Source organism: Myotis yumanensis, unplaced genomic scaffold, assembly GCF_028538775.1.
Source record: "Myotis yumanensis isolate MYYU_CA2020_CCGP unplaced genomic scaffold, mMyoYum1.0.hap1 SCAF_2, whole genome shotgun sequence".
Taxonomy (NCBI): domain Eukaryota; kingdom Metazoa; phylum Chordata; class Mammalia; order Chiroptera; family Vespertilionidae; genus Myotis; species Myotis yumanensis.
Window position 1 is genome coordinate 113,034,540 of NW_027223753.1, and position 19,761 is coordinate 113,054,300.

The window sequence follows — 19,761 nt, forward strand, 5'->3', positions numbered from 1 at the left end:
ACTGAAATGAAGAATAATTTACAGCCCTGGCTGGTTTGGCTCAGTGAATAGAGCATTGACCTGCAGACTGAAGGGTCCTGGGTTCAATTTCAGTCATGGTCACATTCCCAAGTTGCAGGCTCGATCCCCAGTAGGAGGCGTGCAAGAGGCAGCCAATCAATGATTCTCTCTCATCATTGATGTTTCTCTCTCTCTCTCTCTCCCTTCCTCTCTGAAAGCAATAAAAATATATTTAAAAAAAAGTAACTTACAGGGATAGAATAGTAGAGTAGGGGACACTGAAAATAAAATCAGTGATTTGGAATATGAGGAAGCAAAAAACACCCAATCAGAAGAGCAAAAAGATAAAAGAATCCCAAAATATGAGGAGAGTATAAGGAGTCTCTGGGACATCTTTAAGCATACCAACATTTGCATCATAGGAGTGCCAGAAGGATAATAGAGGGAGCAAAAAATTGGAAACCTATTTGAAAAATTGATGACAGAAAACTTCCCCTACCTGCTGAATGGAATAGACTTATGAGTGCAGGAAGAGAAGACAGTCTGAAACAAGAGGAGCCCAAAGAGGCCCATACCAAAACATAACATAATTAAAATGCCAAAGGTTAAAGACAAAGAGAGAATCTAAAAAGCAAGAGAAAAACAGTTATCTACAAGGGAGCACCCACACAATGGTCAGCTGATTTCTCAACAGAAACGTTGCAGGCCAGAAGGAAGTGGCAAGAAATATTCAAAGTGATGAAAAGCAAGGAACTATAATCAAGATTACCCAGCAAAGCTATTATTTATAATTGAAGGTTGGATAAAGAGCTTCACAGGTAAAAAGCTAAAGGATTTCATCACCACCAAACCAGTATTACATGAAATGCTAAAGGGTCTTCTTTAAGAAGACTAAGAAGTAAAAGAAAAAAGATAAAAATATGAACAATAAGTCCAGCTAGCATGGTTCAGTCATTGAGTGTCGACCTATGAACCAGGAGGTCACAGATTGATTCCGGGTCAGGGCACATGCCCAGGTTGTGGGCTCAATCTCCAGTGTGGGGTGTGCAGGAGGCAAATGATCAATGATTCTCTCTCTTCATTGATGTTTCTCTCTCTCCCCCTCTCTCTCTGAAATCAATAAAATATATTTAAAAATATGAACAATAAAATGACAATAAATAATATCTATCAATAATTGAATCTAAAAATAAACAAGGCATCTAATGAACAAAATAAATTATGAATAAAATAGAACCAGAGGCATGGAAACATGGAACATACTGAGGAATATCAGAGGAAAGGGGAGTATGGGGGCTGGAAGAGATTAACCAAAGAACTTATATGCATATATGCATTGCCCATGGACACAGATAATAGAGTGGTGAAGGCCTGGGGCAGGACAGGAACTGGGTGGAGGGGAGTAATGGGGGGAGATAAACTGGGGGGACATCTGTATAACACTCAACTATAAAGATTTTTTTAAAGAACCTATTTGAAGAAGTAATGACTAAAAACTTCCCTAATCTGGTTAAGGAAAAAGACACAAGTCCAGGAAGTGCAGAGAGTCCCCAAACAAGATGGAGCCAAAGAGTCCCACACCAAGATACATCATAATTAAAATGGCAAAAGTTAAAAACAAAGAGAGAATCTTAAAAGCAGCAAGAGAAAGACAAGTGGTTACTTACAAAGGAGCTCCCATAAGACTGTCAGCTGATTTCTCAACAGAAACATTTCAGCCAGAAGGGATTGCCATGAAATATTAAAAGTGATCAAAAGCAAGACCTACAACCAAGACTACTTTATACAGCAAGGCTATCATTTAAAATCAAAGGAGAAGGTAAGTCCGTTGGTTAGAGCATCATCTCAATACATCAAGTTGCTGGTTCTATCCTGGTCAGGCTACATACAAGAGTCCACCAATGATTGCATAAATAAGTGGACCAACAAGTGGGTCTCTCTCTCTCTCTCTCTCTCCCCCTTTCTCTTTCTCTCTATTTCTCCCCTTCTCTCTATAAATAATAAAATAAAATAAAATTGAAGGTGAAATGAAGAGCTGCCCAGACAAGAAAAGCTAAAGGAATAATGTTAGCACCAAACCAGTATTACCACAAATGTTAACATATCTTCTTAAAGAGAAAAAGAAGAAAAAACAAAACAGAGGAACATAGTTAAAAGAATAAAATGGCAATAAGTACATACTTATCAACAATCACTTCAAATGTAAATGGCTCAAATGCTCCAATCAAAAGACATAAGGTAGCTCAATGAATAAGAAAACAAGACCCATATATATGCTCTCTAAAAGAGACCCACCTTGTATCAAAAGGTACACACAGACTAAAAGGGATAGAAAAATATATTTATGCAAATGGAAATGAATAATAAGCTGGGGTAGCAATACTTATATCTTTAAAAATAGACTCCAAATCTAAGGCTATAGTAAGAGACAAAGAAGGGCACTACGTAATGATAAGGGTGTAAGCCAACAAGAGAATATAACTCTTGTAAACATTTATGCAACCATTATAGGAGCACCTAAATATATAAAGCAAATCTTGATGGACATAAAGGGAGAGATAGACAGTAATATGTTCATAGTCAGGGATTTTAACACCACTGACATCAATGGAAAGATATTTCAGACAGAAAAATCAACATGGAAACAGTGGCCTTAAATGACACACTAAATCAGATGGATTTAATTGACATCTTCAGAGCATCAGAATATACATTCTCTTCAATTGCACATGGAACATTTTCTAGGATAGACCCACATGTGAGGAAACAAACAAGACTCAATAAATTTTAAAAGATTGAGCAAAATAGAGACAGACTCATAGAGAGCAGGCAGACAGCTTTGCGGGGGGCAGTATTAGAGGACATGGAAAACAGTGTAGTAATTACAGGGGTGAAAGTGGATGTGTGGAGGTGGTAGAGGGCACAGAGCAGATAAAAGGTGATAAAAAATAAAATAAAAATTTAAAAAAGTAATCTAATAAATTTAATAAGATTGAAATCATGCCACGCATTTTCTCTGACCCTAATGATATGAAACTAGAAATTAATCACAAGAACAAACTAGAAAAACACACACACACAAATAAGGCTAAATAACACATTACTAAATAATGAATGGCTAACAATGAGATCAAGGTAGAAATCAAAAGATACCTTGAAACAAATGAAAATGAGAACACAACAACCCCAAACCTATGGGACCCAGTGAAAGCAATCCTAAGAGGCACATTCATAACATGCCTAACTCAAGAAACAAACAAAACATTTCAAATAAGCTAATTTTACATTTAAAGGAACTAGAAAAAGAACAGCAGACAAAGTGCAAAGTGAATAGAAAGAAAAAATTATCAGAGTGGAAATAAATAAAATAAAGTCTAAAAGAAAATAATACAAAAGATTAATGAAACCAATAGCTGGTTCTTTAAAAAGATAAGATTGGCAAACATTTAACCAGACTCATCAAGAAAAAAATTGAGAGGACCCAAATAAGTAAAATCAGAAATGAAAGAGAAATAAGAAATGGCACCAAAGAAATACAAAAGATTGTAAGAAAACATTAGGAACAACTATATGCCAACAAATTGGACAATCTGGACTAAAAGGATAAATTCCTAGAAGCATATAATCTTCTAAAACTGAATCAGAAAAGATCAGAAAATCTGAATAGACTGATTGCAAATAATGAAAATGAAGCTGTAGTCACAACACTCTCAAGAAACAAAAGTCCTGTACCAGAAGGCTTCAAAGGCAATTTTTCCTAATATTTAAAGAAGAACCAACACCTTCTAAAACTGTTCAAAAAAATTCAAGAGGAGGAAGACTCTAAAGCTAATTTTATGAGGCGAGCACTATCCTAATTCCAATACCAGATAAAGACACTACAAAGAAATAAAATTATAGCCCCATATCCCTGATGAACATAGATGCTAAAATCATCAACCAAATATTAGCAAATCAGATCCAACAATATACTAAAAAGATCACATACCACGATCCAGTGGGATTTATTTTAGAGATGCAATGTTGCTATTATATCTGCAAATCAAAAAATGTGATACACCACAGAAACAAAATGAAGGATAAAAATCATATGATAATATCAATAGATGCAAAAAAAGCATTTGATAAAATCAAGCACCCATCTTATCTAATAAAAGAGAAACATGCAAATTGACCATACCTCCACTACACTCACAAGCCACACCCACAAGCCACATCCACCAGCCAATCAGAGTGACTATATGCAAATTAACCCAACCAAGATGGCGGCTGGCAGCCACAGACCTGGAGCAAGCAGGAGGCTTGGTTGCCCCGGCGATGGAGGAAGCCAAGCTTCCCACCTGCCCTGGCCAGCTGTGGCCTCTGCTCAAAGCAACAAAGTTTCAATTATAGAAGAAAAATAAATCCCAGATACCTGCTTCCAGCCAGCCTCCACTGGGAGCTTGGGTGGCTGGGGGCCGTGGCCAGCCTGCAAACAGCCATCAGCCCCTCACCCAGTATGGCCACACCCTCATGGGGTGAGGGTCCCCACTGGGGGCCGTGGCCAGCCTGCAAACAGCCATCAGCCCCTCACCCAGTATGGCCACACCCTCATGGGGTGAGGGTCCCCACTGGGGGCCTTGGCCAGCCTGCAAACAACCATCAGCCCCTCACCCAGGCTGGCCAGGCACCTCAGTGGGGACCCCCACCCTGAAGGGGCTGTGGCCAGCCTGAAAACAACCCTCAGCCCCTCACCCAGGCTGGCTAGGGACCCCAGTGGGGACCCCCACCCTGAAGGGGCTGTGGCCAGCCTGCAAACAGCCATAAGCCCCTCACCCAGACTGGCCAGGCACCCCAGTGAGGACCCCCACACTGAAGGGGCTGTGGCCAGCCTGCAAACAGCCATCAGCCCCTCACCCAGGCTGACCACACCCTCATGGGGTGAGGGTCCCTGCTGGGGGGCTTCACCAGCCTGCAAACAACCATCAGCCCCTCACCCAGGCTGGCCAGGCACCTCAGTGGGGACCCCCACCCTGAAGGGGCTGTGGCCAGCCTGAAAACAACCCTCAGCCCCTCACCCAGGCTGGCTAGGCACCCCAGTGGGGACCCCCACCCTGAAGGGGCTGTGGCCAGCCTGCAAACAGCCATCAGCCCCTCACCCAGGCTGGCCACACCCTCATGGGGTGAGGGTCCCTCTGGGGGGCTTCACCAGCCTGAAAACAGTCATCAGCCCCTCACCCAGGCTGGCCAGGCATCCCAGTGGGGACCCCCACCCTGAAGGGGCTTGGCCAGCTTGCAAACAGCAATCAACATCTCACCCAGGCTGGCCAGGACCCCCCTCCCTGAAGGGGGTGTGGCCAGTCTGAAAACAGCCCTCAGTCCCTCACCCAGGCTGGCCAGGCACCCCAGCGGGATCCCCACCGCGATCCGGGACACCCTTCAGGGCAAACCAGCCAGCCCCCACCCATGCACCAGGCCTCTATTTTATATAATAAAAGGGTAATATGCAAATTGACCCTAACAGCAAAACAACTGGGAATGACTGGTCACTATGACACACACTGACCACCAGGGGGCAGACACTCAATGCAGGAGCTGCCCCCTGGTGGTCAGTGCAGTCCCACACAGGGAGCTCTGCTCAGCCACAAGCCAGGCTGATGGCTGCCAGTACAGTGGTGGTGGTGGGAGCCTCTCCCGCCTCCTCTGCAGCACTAAGGATGTCCGACTGCAGCTTAGGCCTGCTCCCCGATGGCAAGTGGACATCCCCCGAGGGCTCCCAGGCTGCCAGAGGGATGTCTGACTGCCAGCTTAGGCCCAACCCCCCAGGGAGCGGGCCTAAGCCAGCAGGTGGACATCCCCCGAGGGGTCCCAGACTGGGAGAGGGCACAGGCCGGGCTGAGGGACCCCCCCCCCAAGTGCACAAATTTTTGTGCACTGGGCCTCTAGTCTATACTAATAGAAGAGTAATATGCTAATTAGACCGGACGTCTTCCAGACATCCTTTTGGACAAAGTTGCAGCAGCTGTGAGAGCTAAGGGCCGGTGGCACAGGAGAGGCAGTGGTGCGGAGGGCCCAGGCTGGTTCCTCATGCACTGTGTGGCCCCTCCATCCGCAGAGACAGAAGCTTGGAGAGGCGGGCCAGTCCTACCCACCGCGGAGGACCCCTCCATTCACAGAGGCGGGCACAGGGAGAGGCGGGGTGGCCCACAGTCCTGGAGCCTCCGCAGAGGCTAGATGGGGTGCAACTGAGGTGCCTCAACCTCCCACAGTCCCTTCCCCAGCTGGCCAGCCCCAGATCGCACCCCCCCCACACACACACACACACACAAGTGGGCAGGGGGCGGGGCCAGTGCTAAGAAGTGAGGGCCGAGGGTCGGCAGCCCCAGCATTGGCCAGCTTTGGCAGCAGCAGCAGCAAGATGATGGGGGCGGCGCCTTCCCCTGATCCTCCTGGTTGCCTCCCGTAGAGGGAGGCCAGACAGTGGTTTAGGCCCGCTCCCCATGGGTCATCAGTAGGACATCCCCTGAGGCCTCCCAGGTTGTGAGAGGGGGCAGGCCAGGCTAAGGGAACCACCTCCCAGTTCACGAATTTTTGTGCACCGGGCCTCTAGTTTCTGATAAAAACTCTCAGCAAAGTGGGAACAGAAGGATCATATCTCAACATAATAAAGGCCATATATAACAAATCCACAGCCAACATCATACTCAATGGGCAAAACCTAAAACCATTTCTTATAAGAACAGGAACAAGACAGGGATGTCTGCTTTCACCACTCTTATTCAACATAGTACTGGCAGTCCTAGCCACAGCAATCAGACGAGAAGAAATAAAAGGAATCCAAATTGGAAAGGAGGAAGTAAAACTGTCATTATTTGCAGATGATATGACACTGTATATAGAGAGCCCTAAGGAGTCCACCAAAAAACTACTAGAACTGATCAAGGAATTCAGTAAAGTTTACAAAATAAATATCTGGAAATCAGTTGCATTTTTATGCACCAATAATGATCTATCAGAAAGGGAAACTAAGAAAACAATCCCTTTACAATTGCATAAAAAATACTTAGGAATAAATTTAACCAAAGAGGTAAAAGTCTTGTACTTGGAAAATTATAAGTCACTGAAGAAAAAAGTGAAAGCATACACCATGTTTATAATAGGAAGAATTGACATCATTAACATGTATATACTACCCAAAGCAATCTATAGAATTAATCTATACTACTTGAAGCAATCTATAGAACCAATCTATATTACCATATGATTTCACTTACGTGGAATCAAATGAACAAACAAAATAGAAACAGACTCATAGATACAGAGAATAGACTGACAGCTGTCAGAAGGGAGGGATTTGGGGGGCTAGGTGAAAAAGGTGAGGGATAGACACAGACAACAGTATGGTAATTACCAGAGGAGAAAGGGAGTGGGGTGAGGCAGAAGAGGGTAAAGGGGGGATAAAGTGTAATGTAAGGAGATTTGACTTGGGATGGTGAACACAAAATACAATATACAGATGCTGTATTGTAGAATTGTACCCCTGAAACCTATATCATTTTGTTAACCAATGTCACCCCAATAAATTCAATAAAAATTTTAAAAATATAAGCACTATGAATAAAAACAAAGCAGGGCTGGAGGGTGGGGGTACAGGCTGGCAACTCTCAGGTCAGTTTCTTCTCTAATAGTCCCTGCCTCTTTGTCAGGCTCAGACCCCGCTCTGTGTGTGGGGAACTCGGCTAATTCTGGCATTTACCCAGGAGAGGCAGATGTAGTCACTGCCACTCTAGCAAGCCAGGACAGTACACACACTCATTAATAGGGCTGCCTTGCTATATAGCATTATTTGTCTTCACCAATTGGGCTCTTGCTTGGGCTTTCTGAACACTGGGACCTACTCAGAATATATCTGTAAGCTCCTGAGAAGACCTAGGAATTCCAATAGCTGCTCATGTCCTTCTAGAGGCGGAAGCAGAGCATTATGGGTCATACTGCTGAAGCAGTGGCTGGGTGTGTCTGTGTACCCAGACCTCACTCTTGCTTTGACTAGCTCAAAAGACAAGAGTAATCCTTGCATCCACCCTGGCCTTCATTTATTATTGTATGCAATCTACCACCAAGTTCTATCAATTTCTTTCTTACATTTGTCTCAAATGCATCCACTTCTCTCCTTTACTCAAGTCACTCCTGTAGTGCAATCTACCACTCACTGTCTCTCCTCTTGACCCCTGTATTGTCTCCCATCTGGACTTCAGAATCCTTTCTAGTTCTGCATGGTAGCCAAGTGGTCTTTTAAAAGTGTAAAGCTGATCAGGTCAAACTTTTCCCTCATTGTTTTAAGGCTAAAACTGCCCAGTCTTTCATAGGGATTCCAGCCTGCCTCTCCATGTTTGTCTTATATCTTTCTTCTCTCTCTTTGCTCTAGCATATCTTTCTATTTCACAAATGCTCCATGAGCTCCAGCCACAAGGCTTTTGCACAAGCCATTTCTTCTACCTGGATCACTCTCTCTCCACTCTTTCTCCACCTGGTTAACTCCCACTCATCCTTCAGAATTCAGCCCAGACATTTTCTTAGGGAGTTCAACGTCCATGTCAGGCTTCCATAGAACCTCTCCCTTCAAGTTCCTCCCCTTCATACCACTTTCCTCAGCTTGTGTGATAATGCCCATCACACCCAACTAAGCAGTTTGCCTCACCAGTGCAGGACCATATCTGTATTTGCTCTTGATTGTATAGGATGAGCAATTGCCCTGGTTTGCCAAGAACTGAGGGATTTCCCAGAAAGCAGGACTTTCAGTGCTAAAACTAGGAAAATCACCCTATTACTATATCCCCAGCTCAATAAATGTTTGTTGAGTGAATAATAGTTAATAATCACTAATTGGGCCATCAACCCAACCACCTAACTGAATCTGTTTCTTTTCAGCATAGGAGTCCAAATTCAAAAAGGAAAGGGTAGTATAACTATATCCACCTCTCCCTGGATTGACTAGCAGTTTCAGGTATACATAGATGCTTTCATGACTCCTATGAGGGGCATAAACCAGACCTAAAAGAGCTGTGCAGGAGTGTGAGAACCATGCCAGGTTCCCCGATAGTCAAGGCCGGTAGGAGCACAGAGGCCTTGTTATCAATACACCAGAATGATCAAAGGCCGCTCTGAGCATGTGCCTAAATGGAATGTTCAAGGACTCTGAGCCTGAGAATCCTAATCAGTCCACGATACCATGAGCAGGTTCAAGGACACATGGTACACTGTGCCCTTCAGTAGCCAATATGATTGATGTAACTATTAGCACGAAGCCTTCTTTGTCTAAAATGCTATAAAAGTAGGTTACTGACCAGTCTAGTCAGCTGAGGTGGGAGTGAGAAGAGTAGCCAGGGTGAAGTGTGTGAAGAAGTCTGCTAGAGAGAGCAGCTGGGCAGGAGAGACAGGAGAAGCTGCTGAACCAGAGAGCTCAGATACCACTATGATGTGAGGTGGTGAGTCTAGGAGGCAGCGTGTGGCTGCTCAGATAATAGCTGTGGGTGCAGAGACTGATGCTGCTTTATGGGAAAGCTATAAGTTCACCAGCCGATGTCCGGCTGCCTGCCTGTATGGACTTTGCTGTGAGGACTATTCTTTCTGATGGCTATATGGCCACCGGCTTCTGCAATAGGCTCATTCTTATACACCCATAACCTGTCATGTCTTCTCCATCTAAGACCTGGTGTCCTAGGAAGTCCAGCCCCATGCAGAGGGGCTCAGACCTAACACTTGTTACTAGTGAGCAGAGGATAAAGGAGGAACTTGGACTAAGGAGAATTTAGAAGAATACAAGGACTCATAGCCACTCAGAGATACACAGAGCACCAGAGCTCCTGCAGGGCTCTGGCCCTGCCCTGACAAGGGGCATGAAAACTACAGGTTGCCCCCCAAGGAAAGATGCAATGGAAAGAGAAAACAGATGGAAAGGAAGTAGAGAGCACAAATAGAGGGAAGAGAAAGTTACTGGGAAAAGAGAAATAGTAAAGTTGGAAAGATTTGCTGGAAACACTGTATAAAATCAGACTGACCACCCCTCCTTCCATGCCTCCCTTATTCACTAACCTCTTTCTTTAATGCAATGTTTTCCCCAGAAATTCCTGTCTCAACCTTGAAGTTGTTTTTCCTGATAACTACAATTTTATAAGATACTAGAGGCCTGATGCATGAATTTTGTGCAAGAGTAGGCCTTCCTTCCCCCACCTGCCGGCACTGGCTTCCCTTTGGCACCTGGGACCCAGGCTTCCCTCTGGTGCTGGCTGGCACCTGGGACCTGGGCTACCCTCGCAGCCCTGGCTTCATCTGGAAGGACGTCCAGAATGAGGTCCGGAATGATGTTGGGTCTAATTAGCATATTACCCTTTTATTATTATAGATACCTACAAAAACAGCATGCTAGTACAACCTCTTTTGGAAACTGTTTGGAAGTGTTTACTAAAAATAAATTTAAACTTACTCTCTGACCTAGTAATTCCATTTCTAGGTATATAGTCAAGTGAAACGAATGCAAATGCCCACCAAATATCACATACACAAGTAACAATACAGTCTTATTCAAAATAGCACCAAATTAGAAACAACCCAAATGCCCATCAATATGAGAACAGATAAGTAAAAGTGTGGAATACTACACAGAAAAGGAATACAATATAGAAGTAAAAAAAAAAATCAACACGTGAAAAAACATGGGTGAATCCCAGAGGCAATATGTTGAGCAAACAAGCCATACATAGAAGGCAGATACCACATGATGCCCTTTATATGAAATTCAAGAACAGGCAAAACTAATCTTATCGTTAGTGATCAGGATAATGGTCATATCTGGGAGGAGTTATTGACTGGCAAGGGGCATGAGGGAACTTTTTGGGGTGCTGGAAATACTTTGCATCTAATATGAATGACAATTACATGGATGTATGCAAAATGATCCATATATGTGGGATTAACACTTCTTATGCATTTTGCTATAGATTTCACAACCCATTTCCTCCCCAAGAAAACACTACACATACCAGACAGTGGTAGCCTTTCTTCCCCGCAAAGCACACACATGCCTACCTTAAAACACAGATGTGTTTGCACATTCCCATCCTGCCTAGCATTGCACTGGGCCATAGTAATTACTTATTGGATGCTTGAACAATAAGCTCATTTTTAGCGTGCATCTGTTGATAAAACTAACCAGTATTTCTTTTCTTATGTTTACAGACTGATTTTAAGATGGACTATATAATGTTTTCAATTAATAATTTGCTAGTCTTTTTCTAGACTTTTAGATTATCTCTTTTTCTACATTCTAGTCAGAGACAACTCACAAATTACAAGGATTGAAGATTTTAAACAGTTTCTTCTTTTACTGTACTAACTTCATTGCCCTGAATTGTGCCTGTGTTATAACCCAGATCACTCTCACCACTAGGTGGCAATAACCTCATTAAAATAAAATAGAGCTGAAATAAAGACCAATACAGAAGGGCAACTAAAACAATTTAGCCTTGTTTTTTCTTTCCTTCTCATAAATTCAGTAAGGAAAAAAGCCAGTCACAAATCTGTATTTCTGCTATAATACTGGCACCCAATAATACCTCATCTATATCTACACTAATAAAAGAGAAACATGGTAATTGGCATACGACCGCTACCCTTCCCATTGGCTAATCAGCGTATCCTTATGCAAATTAACTGTCAGCCAAGATGGCGGCCAGCAGCCAGGCACTGAAGCGAGCAGGGAGGCTTGCTTCCTCCAGGAACTGCAGACTCCAACATTCCCCGCCTCACTTGCCGGACTCTCAACTGCAACTCTAAGCAACTATTACTATGTTGCAAATAAGAAACTAAACAAAACCAGCTTTCAGTCAGCCCGGGACCGCAACATTGTATCCATGTTTTCAGCAGCGAGGCCTCAGAGCTAAAGCTGGCCCAGAATAAAAGAAAAAAAGAAGCGGTTGGGAGCTTTTAGTCAACTGCCAGCGGGAAAACAGCCCTCAGCCCCTCAGCCAGCCTGGCCAGGCACCCCAGTGGGGACCCCCACCCTGATCCAGGACACCCTTCAGGGCAAACCAGCCGGCCCCTACCCGTGCACCAGGCCTCTATTCTATATAGTAAAAGGGTAATATGCCTCCCGGCACTGGGATCAGCGTGACAGGGGGCAGCGCCCAAACCCCCTGATCAGCCCTGCTCTGTGCCTGATAGGGGGGGAGCTCCCCAATCCCCCGATTGCCCTGCGGCTCTGTGTGTGACAGGGTGCAGCGCACCAACCCCCTGATCGGCCCTGCTCTGTGTGTGACAGGGTAGAACCATAACCTCTCCATTGGCCCTGCCCTGAGTGTGACAGTGGTGGCACCCCAACCCCCTGATCGGCCCTGCTCTGTCGGTGATAGAGGGTGGCGCCCCAACCCTCCTCCACGGGCCTTGCTCTGTGTGTGACAGGGTAGAGCCATAACCTCCCCTTTGGCTCTACCCTGAGTGTGACAGGGTGCAGCGCTCCAACCCTTGATCCACCCTGCTCTGTGTGTGACAGGGGGCGGTGCCCCAACTCCCCTATCGGCCCTACTCTGTGAGTGATAGGGGGGAGCTCCTCAACCCCCTGATGGACCCTGCTCTGTGAGTGACAGGGGGCAGCGCCCCAACCCCTTGATTGGCCCTGCTCTGTGAGTGACAGGAGGCAGCGCCCCAACCCCCTGATCAGCCCTGCTCTGTGCGTGACAGGGGGTGGCGCCAAAACCTCCCCATTGACCCTGCCTTGAGTATAACAGGGGGAGGTGCCCCAACCCCCCAATCAGTCTACCCTGAGCGTGACTGAGGGTGGCATTGCAACCTCCTGATCCGCCCTGCTCTGTGCATGACGAGGCAGTGCCCCAACTCCCCAATCGGCCCTGCTCTGAGCCTGACCAGAGGCTGCACTTAGGGATTGGGCCTGCCCTCTGCCACCCGGGAGCAGGCCTAAGCCAGCAGGTCGTTATCTCCCGAGGGGTCCCAGACTGCGAGAGGGCACAGGCCGGGCTGGGGGACCCCCCCCGCCGAGTGCACAAATTTTTGTGCACCGGGCCTCTAGTATATATATAAAACCCTAATATGCAAATAGACCAAATGGCAGAACAACTGAACAACCAGTCACTATGATGTGTGCTGACCACCAGGGGGCATGCGCAGAACATGGCAGGCGTCAGCAGCAGGTGGCAGAGTGTGGAACATGGCAGCATCGGCCCCAGCAGGATGGTGGAGCAGGTGAGTGGGGGTGCCAGACCAAGGCAGGGCGTCAGTTGCTGTCATTGGGGTGAGCTTCTGGTGGTTACTGAAAATTCTTTGCTTCCTCACATCACAGTTTCACACGGCACTCACACCCGCTGCCAGCACTGAAGCTGCTGCTCGAACCCACTGCCAGCGCCCAGCACTGTCCCCAATCACTCGGTGCCATCAGCAGGTGTGAGTTGTGGCTGCTGGACCCTAAGGGCGTCTCCACCTCCCTCTGCTCCTGAAGGGCGATCGGGGCAGCAGCTGCTGCTTGCACCTGCTACTGGCACTGGTCCCAATCGCTCCACACTGTCAGTAGGTACGAGTGGTGCTGGGGCTATCAGTGCATGGGAGCAGCTGCTGGCGGGACTGCTGGCAGACAGGGGACCAGGAGCTGAAGCAGGAGGGGTTGGGCGGGGGCATGGAGGATGGGCTGAGACCCACTCCTGTGCCCACCACAGCCTTGGGCCCACAGTTCCTTTCAAGGTGCATGAATTCATGCACTGGACCCCTAGTAACTAATAAATGGGACTTGAGATTTGATCAGAGTTGTGTTTTCTGTGAAATCTGATAATGATATATAAACATTTTACCTTATGAAATGAATGTGCCTGAAAAATCCATTCAGCTACACTTAGCTATGTCTTTAAATATGATAATGTATAACTTTTAAAAACTTGCCTTAAACATTAATGCCAATTCTATCACCCTATCCAATATAGACCTCCCTCACCTTTAGTTGCCCAATAAGTCAACTGAAGTCTTTGTAGTTTGGTTGGTCATTAAATTGTTTTTCTTTTTTCCTTTCACTTTCGTTACCAACCAACCTTCCAATACACTTTTGATGTCTCCCTCCCACATTTTAGTTTCCTCTTCTCCCTTTAATTATAATGAACATTTATTATTAGTTTTTAAAATTGATTTTAGAGAGAGGACTGAGGAGAGTGAGAGAGAAACATTGATCAGTTGCTTCCCACACATACCCTGACTAGGGATGGAGCCTGTGACCAGGGCATGTGTCCTGACTAGGAAATGAAGCAGTGACTTCTTGGTTTATAGGTTGACACTCAACTACTGAGCCACATGGACCAGGCTGAAACAATTCTTTTAACTGTGTCTATTTTCTTCCTGAAAGCTTATGTAGTAAAGCACTACACGGATTGGACTGGCCAATAAAATCAGTTTGTTTTGTCCTAGACATGAGGCTAAGGTGAGGTCCCTGAAGCCAGGTGCATTGGAACATCCTGCATAAACTCTATGGCATGATAAGGCTTCATAGACCAATCCCTTCCCCTAGCCCTGCCCTACTAAAAGTTTATCCTTGTATGTTTAAAAAGGAAACATTACCTGGCCACAGCTAAGTAGTAGATGGCGTTTTCCCTTGGAGTTCTCCCGCTGTGCTCAGAGAAAGATTTGAAGGAGGATCTGGGTATAAAGTCAGTACAGGATGTTGCATAATAAAAAGATGGGTGTGAATAGCCCACTCTGGAAACTGGAGGGAGGGGAATTTGGGGGAGATATGTATTTTTTGTGAGCTTTTCTTTTTTCCTAACTGTGGCAATCATATTTTTCCAATTTTGTTGTTGATGTCTTTGTAATTCAGAAAATATATTTGTATCTACCAGCTGAGGACATTTGAGGGTTTGTTCTCTTGTGTCCTGCTGTGAAATTGCCAAAGGATTGATGGGTTTCCTGCTTGTAATTCGTTCCCTGAGAGGTGGTAGCTTGCACATAATGTTCTGTGGGTCCTTGTTCCCAGCTTTGTGCCAGCTCTTGGAGGTCATTTTTGGTTTGGTGAAACCATCCACCATCACAGGGTCTCCAACTTTTGCCCCAAAGACTCTTGCTCCACAAAGCTGGCTTTTGTAAAGATTATGACTCTGAGCTCTGAGGACCCACTGTTTTATTTTAATATAGATCCTCATGGGGACTGAAATCTTCAGAAAAGAAACCGTGGACCACATTTTACTAAGTAAATATAATACGCAGTCTTTATGCTTGTGTTTGGATGCGATGGTCAGGGGAGTTTGACCCACTGCGTTTTTGCATTCCAGGCACAGCACGCTGTAGTTGACAAAGGCCTTCAGAATCAACAGCTGGCCCGCTTCTGCAGCTGCATGAATGGGGCATTTAGAGACATCTGCATGCAGGGCTTTGTGGCACCATGCTCGGTAGGGGTGAACGCCAACTGCCTCGTTGGGCCGCACACCCTGCTTCAGGGCCCATTCAGTGAGCTCAATGTAGCCATAAAAGGCGGCAATGTACAGAGCCACCCTCTTCTGATACCTGAATGAGTGAAACAAGTAGGAGTGGGGTGTTTAGTAAGTCAGCAAACAGACAAATGTAGTTACATTAAATACCCATGAAACATTCTAGTTAAAATGTTTGTTTCTTCCTAACTTATACCCAAACGATTTTCAGAAAAGGTATACAGTAACATACAAGTTAAACTGTAGAGGTTCTGCTTATACACATTATCCTACTATGCACATGTACATAGTTCAAACTGCTTTCCTTGGAGAAGCTTTCTTTTTATGAAAATTAAATGCTCAGGAAGAATACGAAGCTTTATATCAATTGGGAAAGTACTGGAAGAAAATCAACACATTTTAGAAATTTGAAAGTTGTGTATGGTTCTATCTTTTCTAACAATCCTTATTTTTTGGCTTCTGAGATGCTACTGCTATGTGATCACCACTAGATGGCCCCCTACCAACACTATGCCCAGTGCCATCATCTCCTCTCCCACCTCCATTTATCCCTCTCCAGGCTTTGCCTCACACTATTCTCAATGAACTTTTTATTACTTAAACTAGAGGCCCAATGCATGAAATTCAAGAGTAGGCCCTCCTTCCCCCAGCTGCCAGCACAGGCTTCCCTCTGACTGCAGGCAGGCACCCGGGATCAGGGCTTCCCTTGCAGCCCTGGCTTTGTCCGGAAGGACTTCCCATCTAATTAACATATTACGCTTTTATTATTATAGATTGGAGGCTGTCTTCTGTTCCAACAATTGAAGTTCTAACTCTTCACCTTGGCTATAAGGCCCTTCATCATGTGTCCCCTGCCCCCTTCTCTTGCCCCACTTTGTACCAGTCCCCTTCTATTTCACTGAACTGGAGCCACACTGGCCTTTTTACTATCCTTCCAACACCCCATAAGGCATAAGCTGTAAGATGGGGGAAGGCTGTTCAGAGAAAGCAGAATTAGGGAGGAAAACCTAGACAGGGCCCCACCAGGTATTGTCCAGGATACATTTGGGCAAGGCTATCTGACCCCACTGTAGAGATGGAGACAAGCTAGCCTGATATCTAGAATACACTATGTGTAACTAACTCTCCTATGTCTGATTGCATGCTCCCCACACCACCTTTGGATGTGGTGTGTGACTTCCCATGTAATTTTATTGTATGAAGTAGGTGGTTTGCCCAGAACATATGAGTCTCTAGGAGCCTCTGGCAGTTAGATTATAACTAATTAGAGTTATAGGTTAATGCACTGGCACGTTGGTTCACACATCAATTTCTTTTGAAATTCATTATTGCACATCAGCATCTCTGAACTTGATCAGTTTTCTTGATTTGGGAGCAGAGCCTCTCCTGGATAGACTAACTGGCCTCTGCTTTCATCCTTATCATCCATGTTGTGGGAACTGGAAGCACTCTTGTTACCAAGGTTAATTGATCCTGCCTCCTAAATGTATCTTTTCACAGTCTGTTCTCTTAGTCCTAAACAATAATAATCTCTTGACTGTCTCCCTGCCTCCCTGCCTTCCTCTATTCCTCACACTGAAGCCACCCAGCCTTCTAAAACGCCTTTCTCTACCTTCAGAATACGTCCTTTACATTTCTGTGGGTCTTGCGTGAACTGGCCTCTTCATAGCTTTTGAGCCTCTGGCCATTAGCTCCCTCTCACTCTGATCTATCATGTGAAACTTCTTTCAGTACTTGGACATCTATTCTCTTGCCCTTATCTTTGTACATGTGGGTCCATCTGTTTTGGAACACGTGTTTTTTTCTCCCTACCATTTATCTGAGTACCAACTCTTCAGGCCTCAATTTCAATTCTCTTTCTCAAGATGATCCCCTGAGTCTGTTATTTCTCCAAATTATACATTCCCATATCATCTTGCATGGTGCCCATGTCATAACACTTTTCCCATTGACTGATAACAGCACCTAACATTTGTATCCTGCTTGCCACCTGCCAGACAGCTCTCTAATTCCTTAATCTCTAAAACAGTTCTATAAGATAGACATTATTATCATTCCCATGTTATACAAGAGGACACTGAGGTACAAGATGATGGAATAATTTGCCCAAGTTTACACAACTGGACTCTGAGGGAGTGGGGCTTTGAACCTGGCAGATGGGCACTGCAGTTGGTACTCTCAAACATTTTGCAGTTCTGCTTCTTCAGGAATTGGTTACTGGTTTTCTCTTTCGCCTACTGGACTGTAAGCTTGCTAAGAGCATGGACTATGTCTTGTTAATTGCTATATTCACAGGATCTTGCATAATACATAGCAAATGCTCAATAGATATTTGTTAATTGGGTGAGGAATAAAAGGAGCTTTTCAATGTGATCATTTATAGTCACCAAGCTCTTATATTTTATTGAAATATTAAGTCAAATGGAGATGGTTAAGCACATGAGTACTAGATTTAAATTGTCAGGATCCAACACCCAGTCATGTCCTTGCTGGCTGTGTGACAATGGGCACATTTTTTTAATAGATTTCCTCATCTATAAAAAAAGATAAAATAGTATCTACCTCATAAAATTGTTAAGTGTAAAGTTAGGTAATAAATATAACAGTATCTGCTACAAAGTACTCAGTAAATATGCACTATATGTAACAATGTAGCACAACTATTTCTTTGGATTTAGAGCATGAAAAAAATTAATCTAAAATAGTTGAATATTTTGTAAAATTGCAAATGGTAGCTTTCCAATCTGTCACTTCACAGAGCCCTTGGAGCTCCTGGTGGGTATGCGGGCTTCTGTACAGCATAATTAAATCACCCACAAGGGAGCACTGTTCTAAAATACTACAATACCACTGAATTGAAAACAAAGGGGTAATATAGCGTTTGGGAAGCTGCAGAGATACATTAACTTTTCTGAGCCTACCCACCTCCACGGCCAGGCCTCACATGCTTCACTTCATGTACTGCAAAAGTATGAATGTTGTATTAAATGCAGCTTGAAATATTATATGGGAGCTTAGGAAGAGGCAGCCAATGTTTCAGCCAATCAATTAGCAAATGTGTTGTATTTTTTAAAGAATAATTGAATGTGAGAGTGAGAAGATACTTATTCTGATGGCTTTAAAAAGAGATGTTAAAAGTCTGATACCCAAACCAAACTGGTCACCCGTTTAAATAGTGTTTCCTGAGGAATGTGTACCCAAATTGCAATCCTTCCCCAAAGGCTGTTAGCGCTGATGGCATCCCTGCTTCCTCATTCTACAAATCTCTCCATAATGGGGTCTGGTTGAGACATGCTAAGTGGAACTGGCATGGAGCAGCACACCAGCCATGGAGTGAATTATAGACTCAAAGTCCTATGGAAATTTAGGGTTACTTAAAAAATTACTTAAATTAATTTAGCATTTGCTTTATCTCCATACTTAAGTACCGGTTTTTCATTTGATAAATAGCGTTGGACTTTAAGTTTTTGTCCGAGGAGACAACCCATCAGAAATTCCTTCCATCCATCCCAGACGTCCAAGCGAAGCGTTGTGCCTGTGGATCAAGAGAGGCAGTTACAGTCCAGTCCATCATGTGGCAATCCATAAAACTTCTAAATATAGCTTCCCCCACAGAGGCATGGACTAGATCAGTGATGGCGAACCTTTTGAGCTTGGCGTGTCAGCATTTTGGAAAAACCCTAACTTAACTCTGGTGCCGTGTCACATATAGAAATTTTTTGATATTTGCAACCATAGTAAAACAAAGATTTATATTTTGATATTTATTTTATATATTTAAATGCCATTTAACAAAGAAAAATCAACCAAAAAAATGAGTTCGCGTGTCACCTCTGACACACGTGTCATAGGTTCGCCATCACTGGACTAGATGCAAAAGTAACCTTGGAGTAAGTTGACAGAGATGTTATTCTTAGCTGAGGCCTGCACAGTGATTGCATATGATGCTGAAATATTTTTTGCAGCTATCTGAAAACAGTACTGTGGATACTGATTCCTTGATGATGTACATATCACCATGTAAAACTAAAGCTATTTTGTTGGAAGAGGAAACTAAAAAAACGTGGCAGGACAAATGGGCTCCTTCTTGGGCCTTTAGCTTATGATAGGCTGTGGGTGGAGCTGAATGAGCCTTTTGTTCTGTGCTTCACAAAAAAGGAGCCATTCTGTGTTATGAAAGTTCATTGCTCCTGGAGGATTTATCACTTGCTCCTCAATAGATGACTCTCTCCTGATGCTGTGACACCACATTCCCTTTGCTCCTTGGGCAGGTGTTCTCCAGGAATCTTTCCTCAGCCTTCGGATCTACTCA

General features: G+C 44.5%; 1 protein-coding gene across 1 annotated transcript in view; it reads right to left on the minus strand.

Annotated features, from left to right (window-relative positions):
- The window catches only part of ANKUB1 (ankyrin repeat and ubiquitin domain containing 1), an 87,404-nt gene that overhangs the window by 9,223 nt on the left and 58,420 nt on the right, over positions 1-19,761 (minus strand). Inside the window, exons 4-5 of the mRNA XM_070403492.1 lie at positions 18,870-18,984; positions 14,587-15,525 (exon numbers count right to left, since the gene is read on the minus strand). Of these exons, the coding sequence (XP_070259593.1) occupies positions 14,587-15,525; positions 18,870-18,984 (1,054 nt within the window). The remainder of the gene's footprint in view (positions 1-14,586; positions 15,526-18,869; positions 18,985-19,761) is intronic.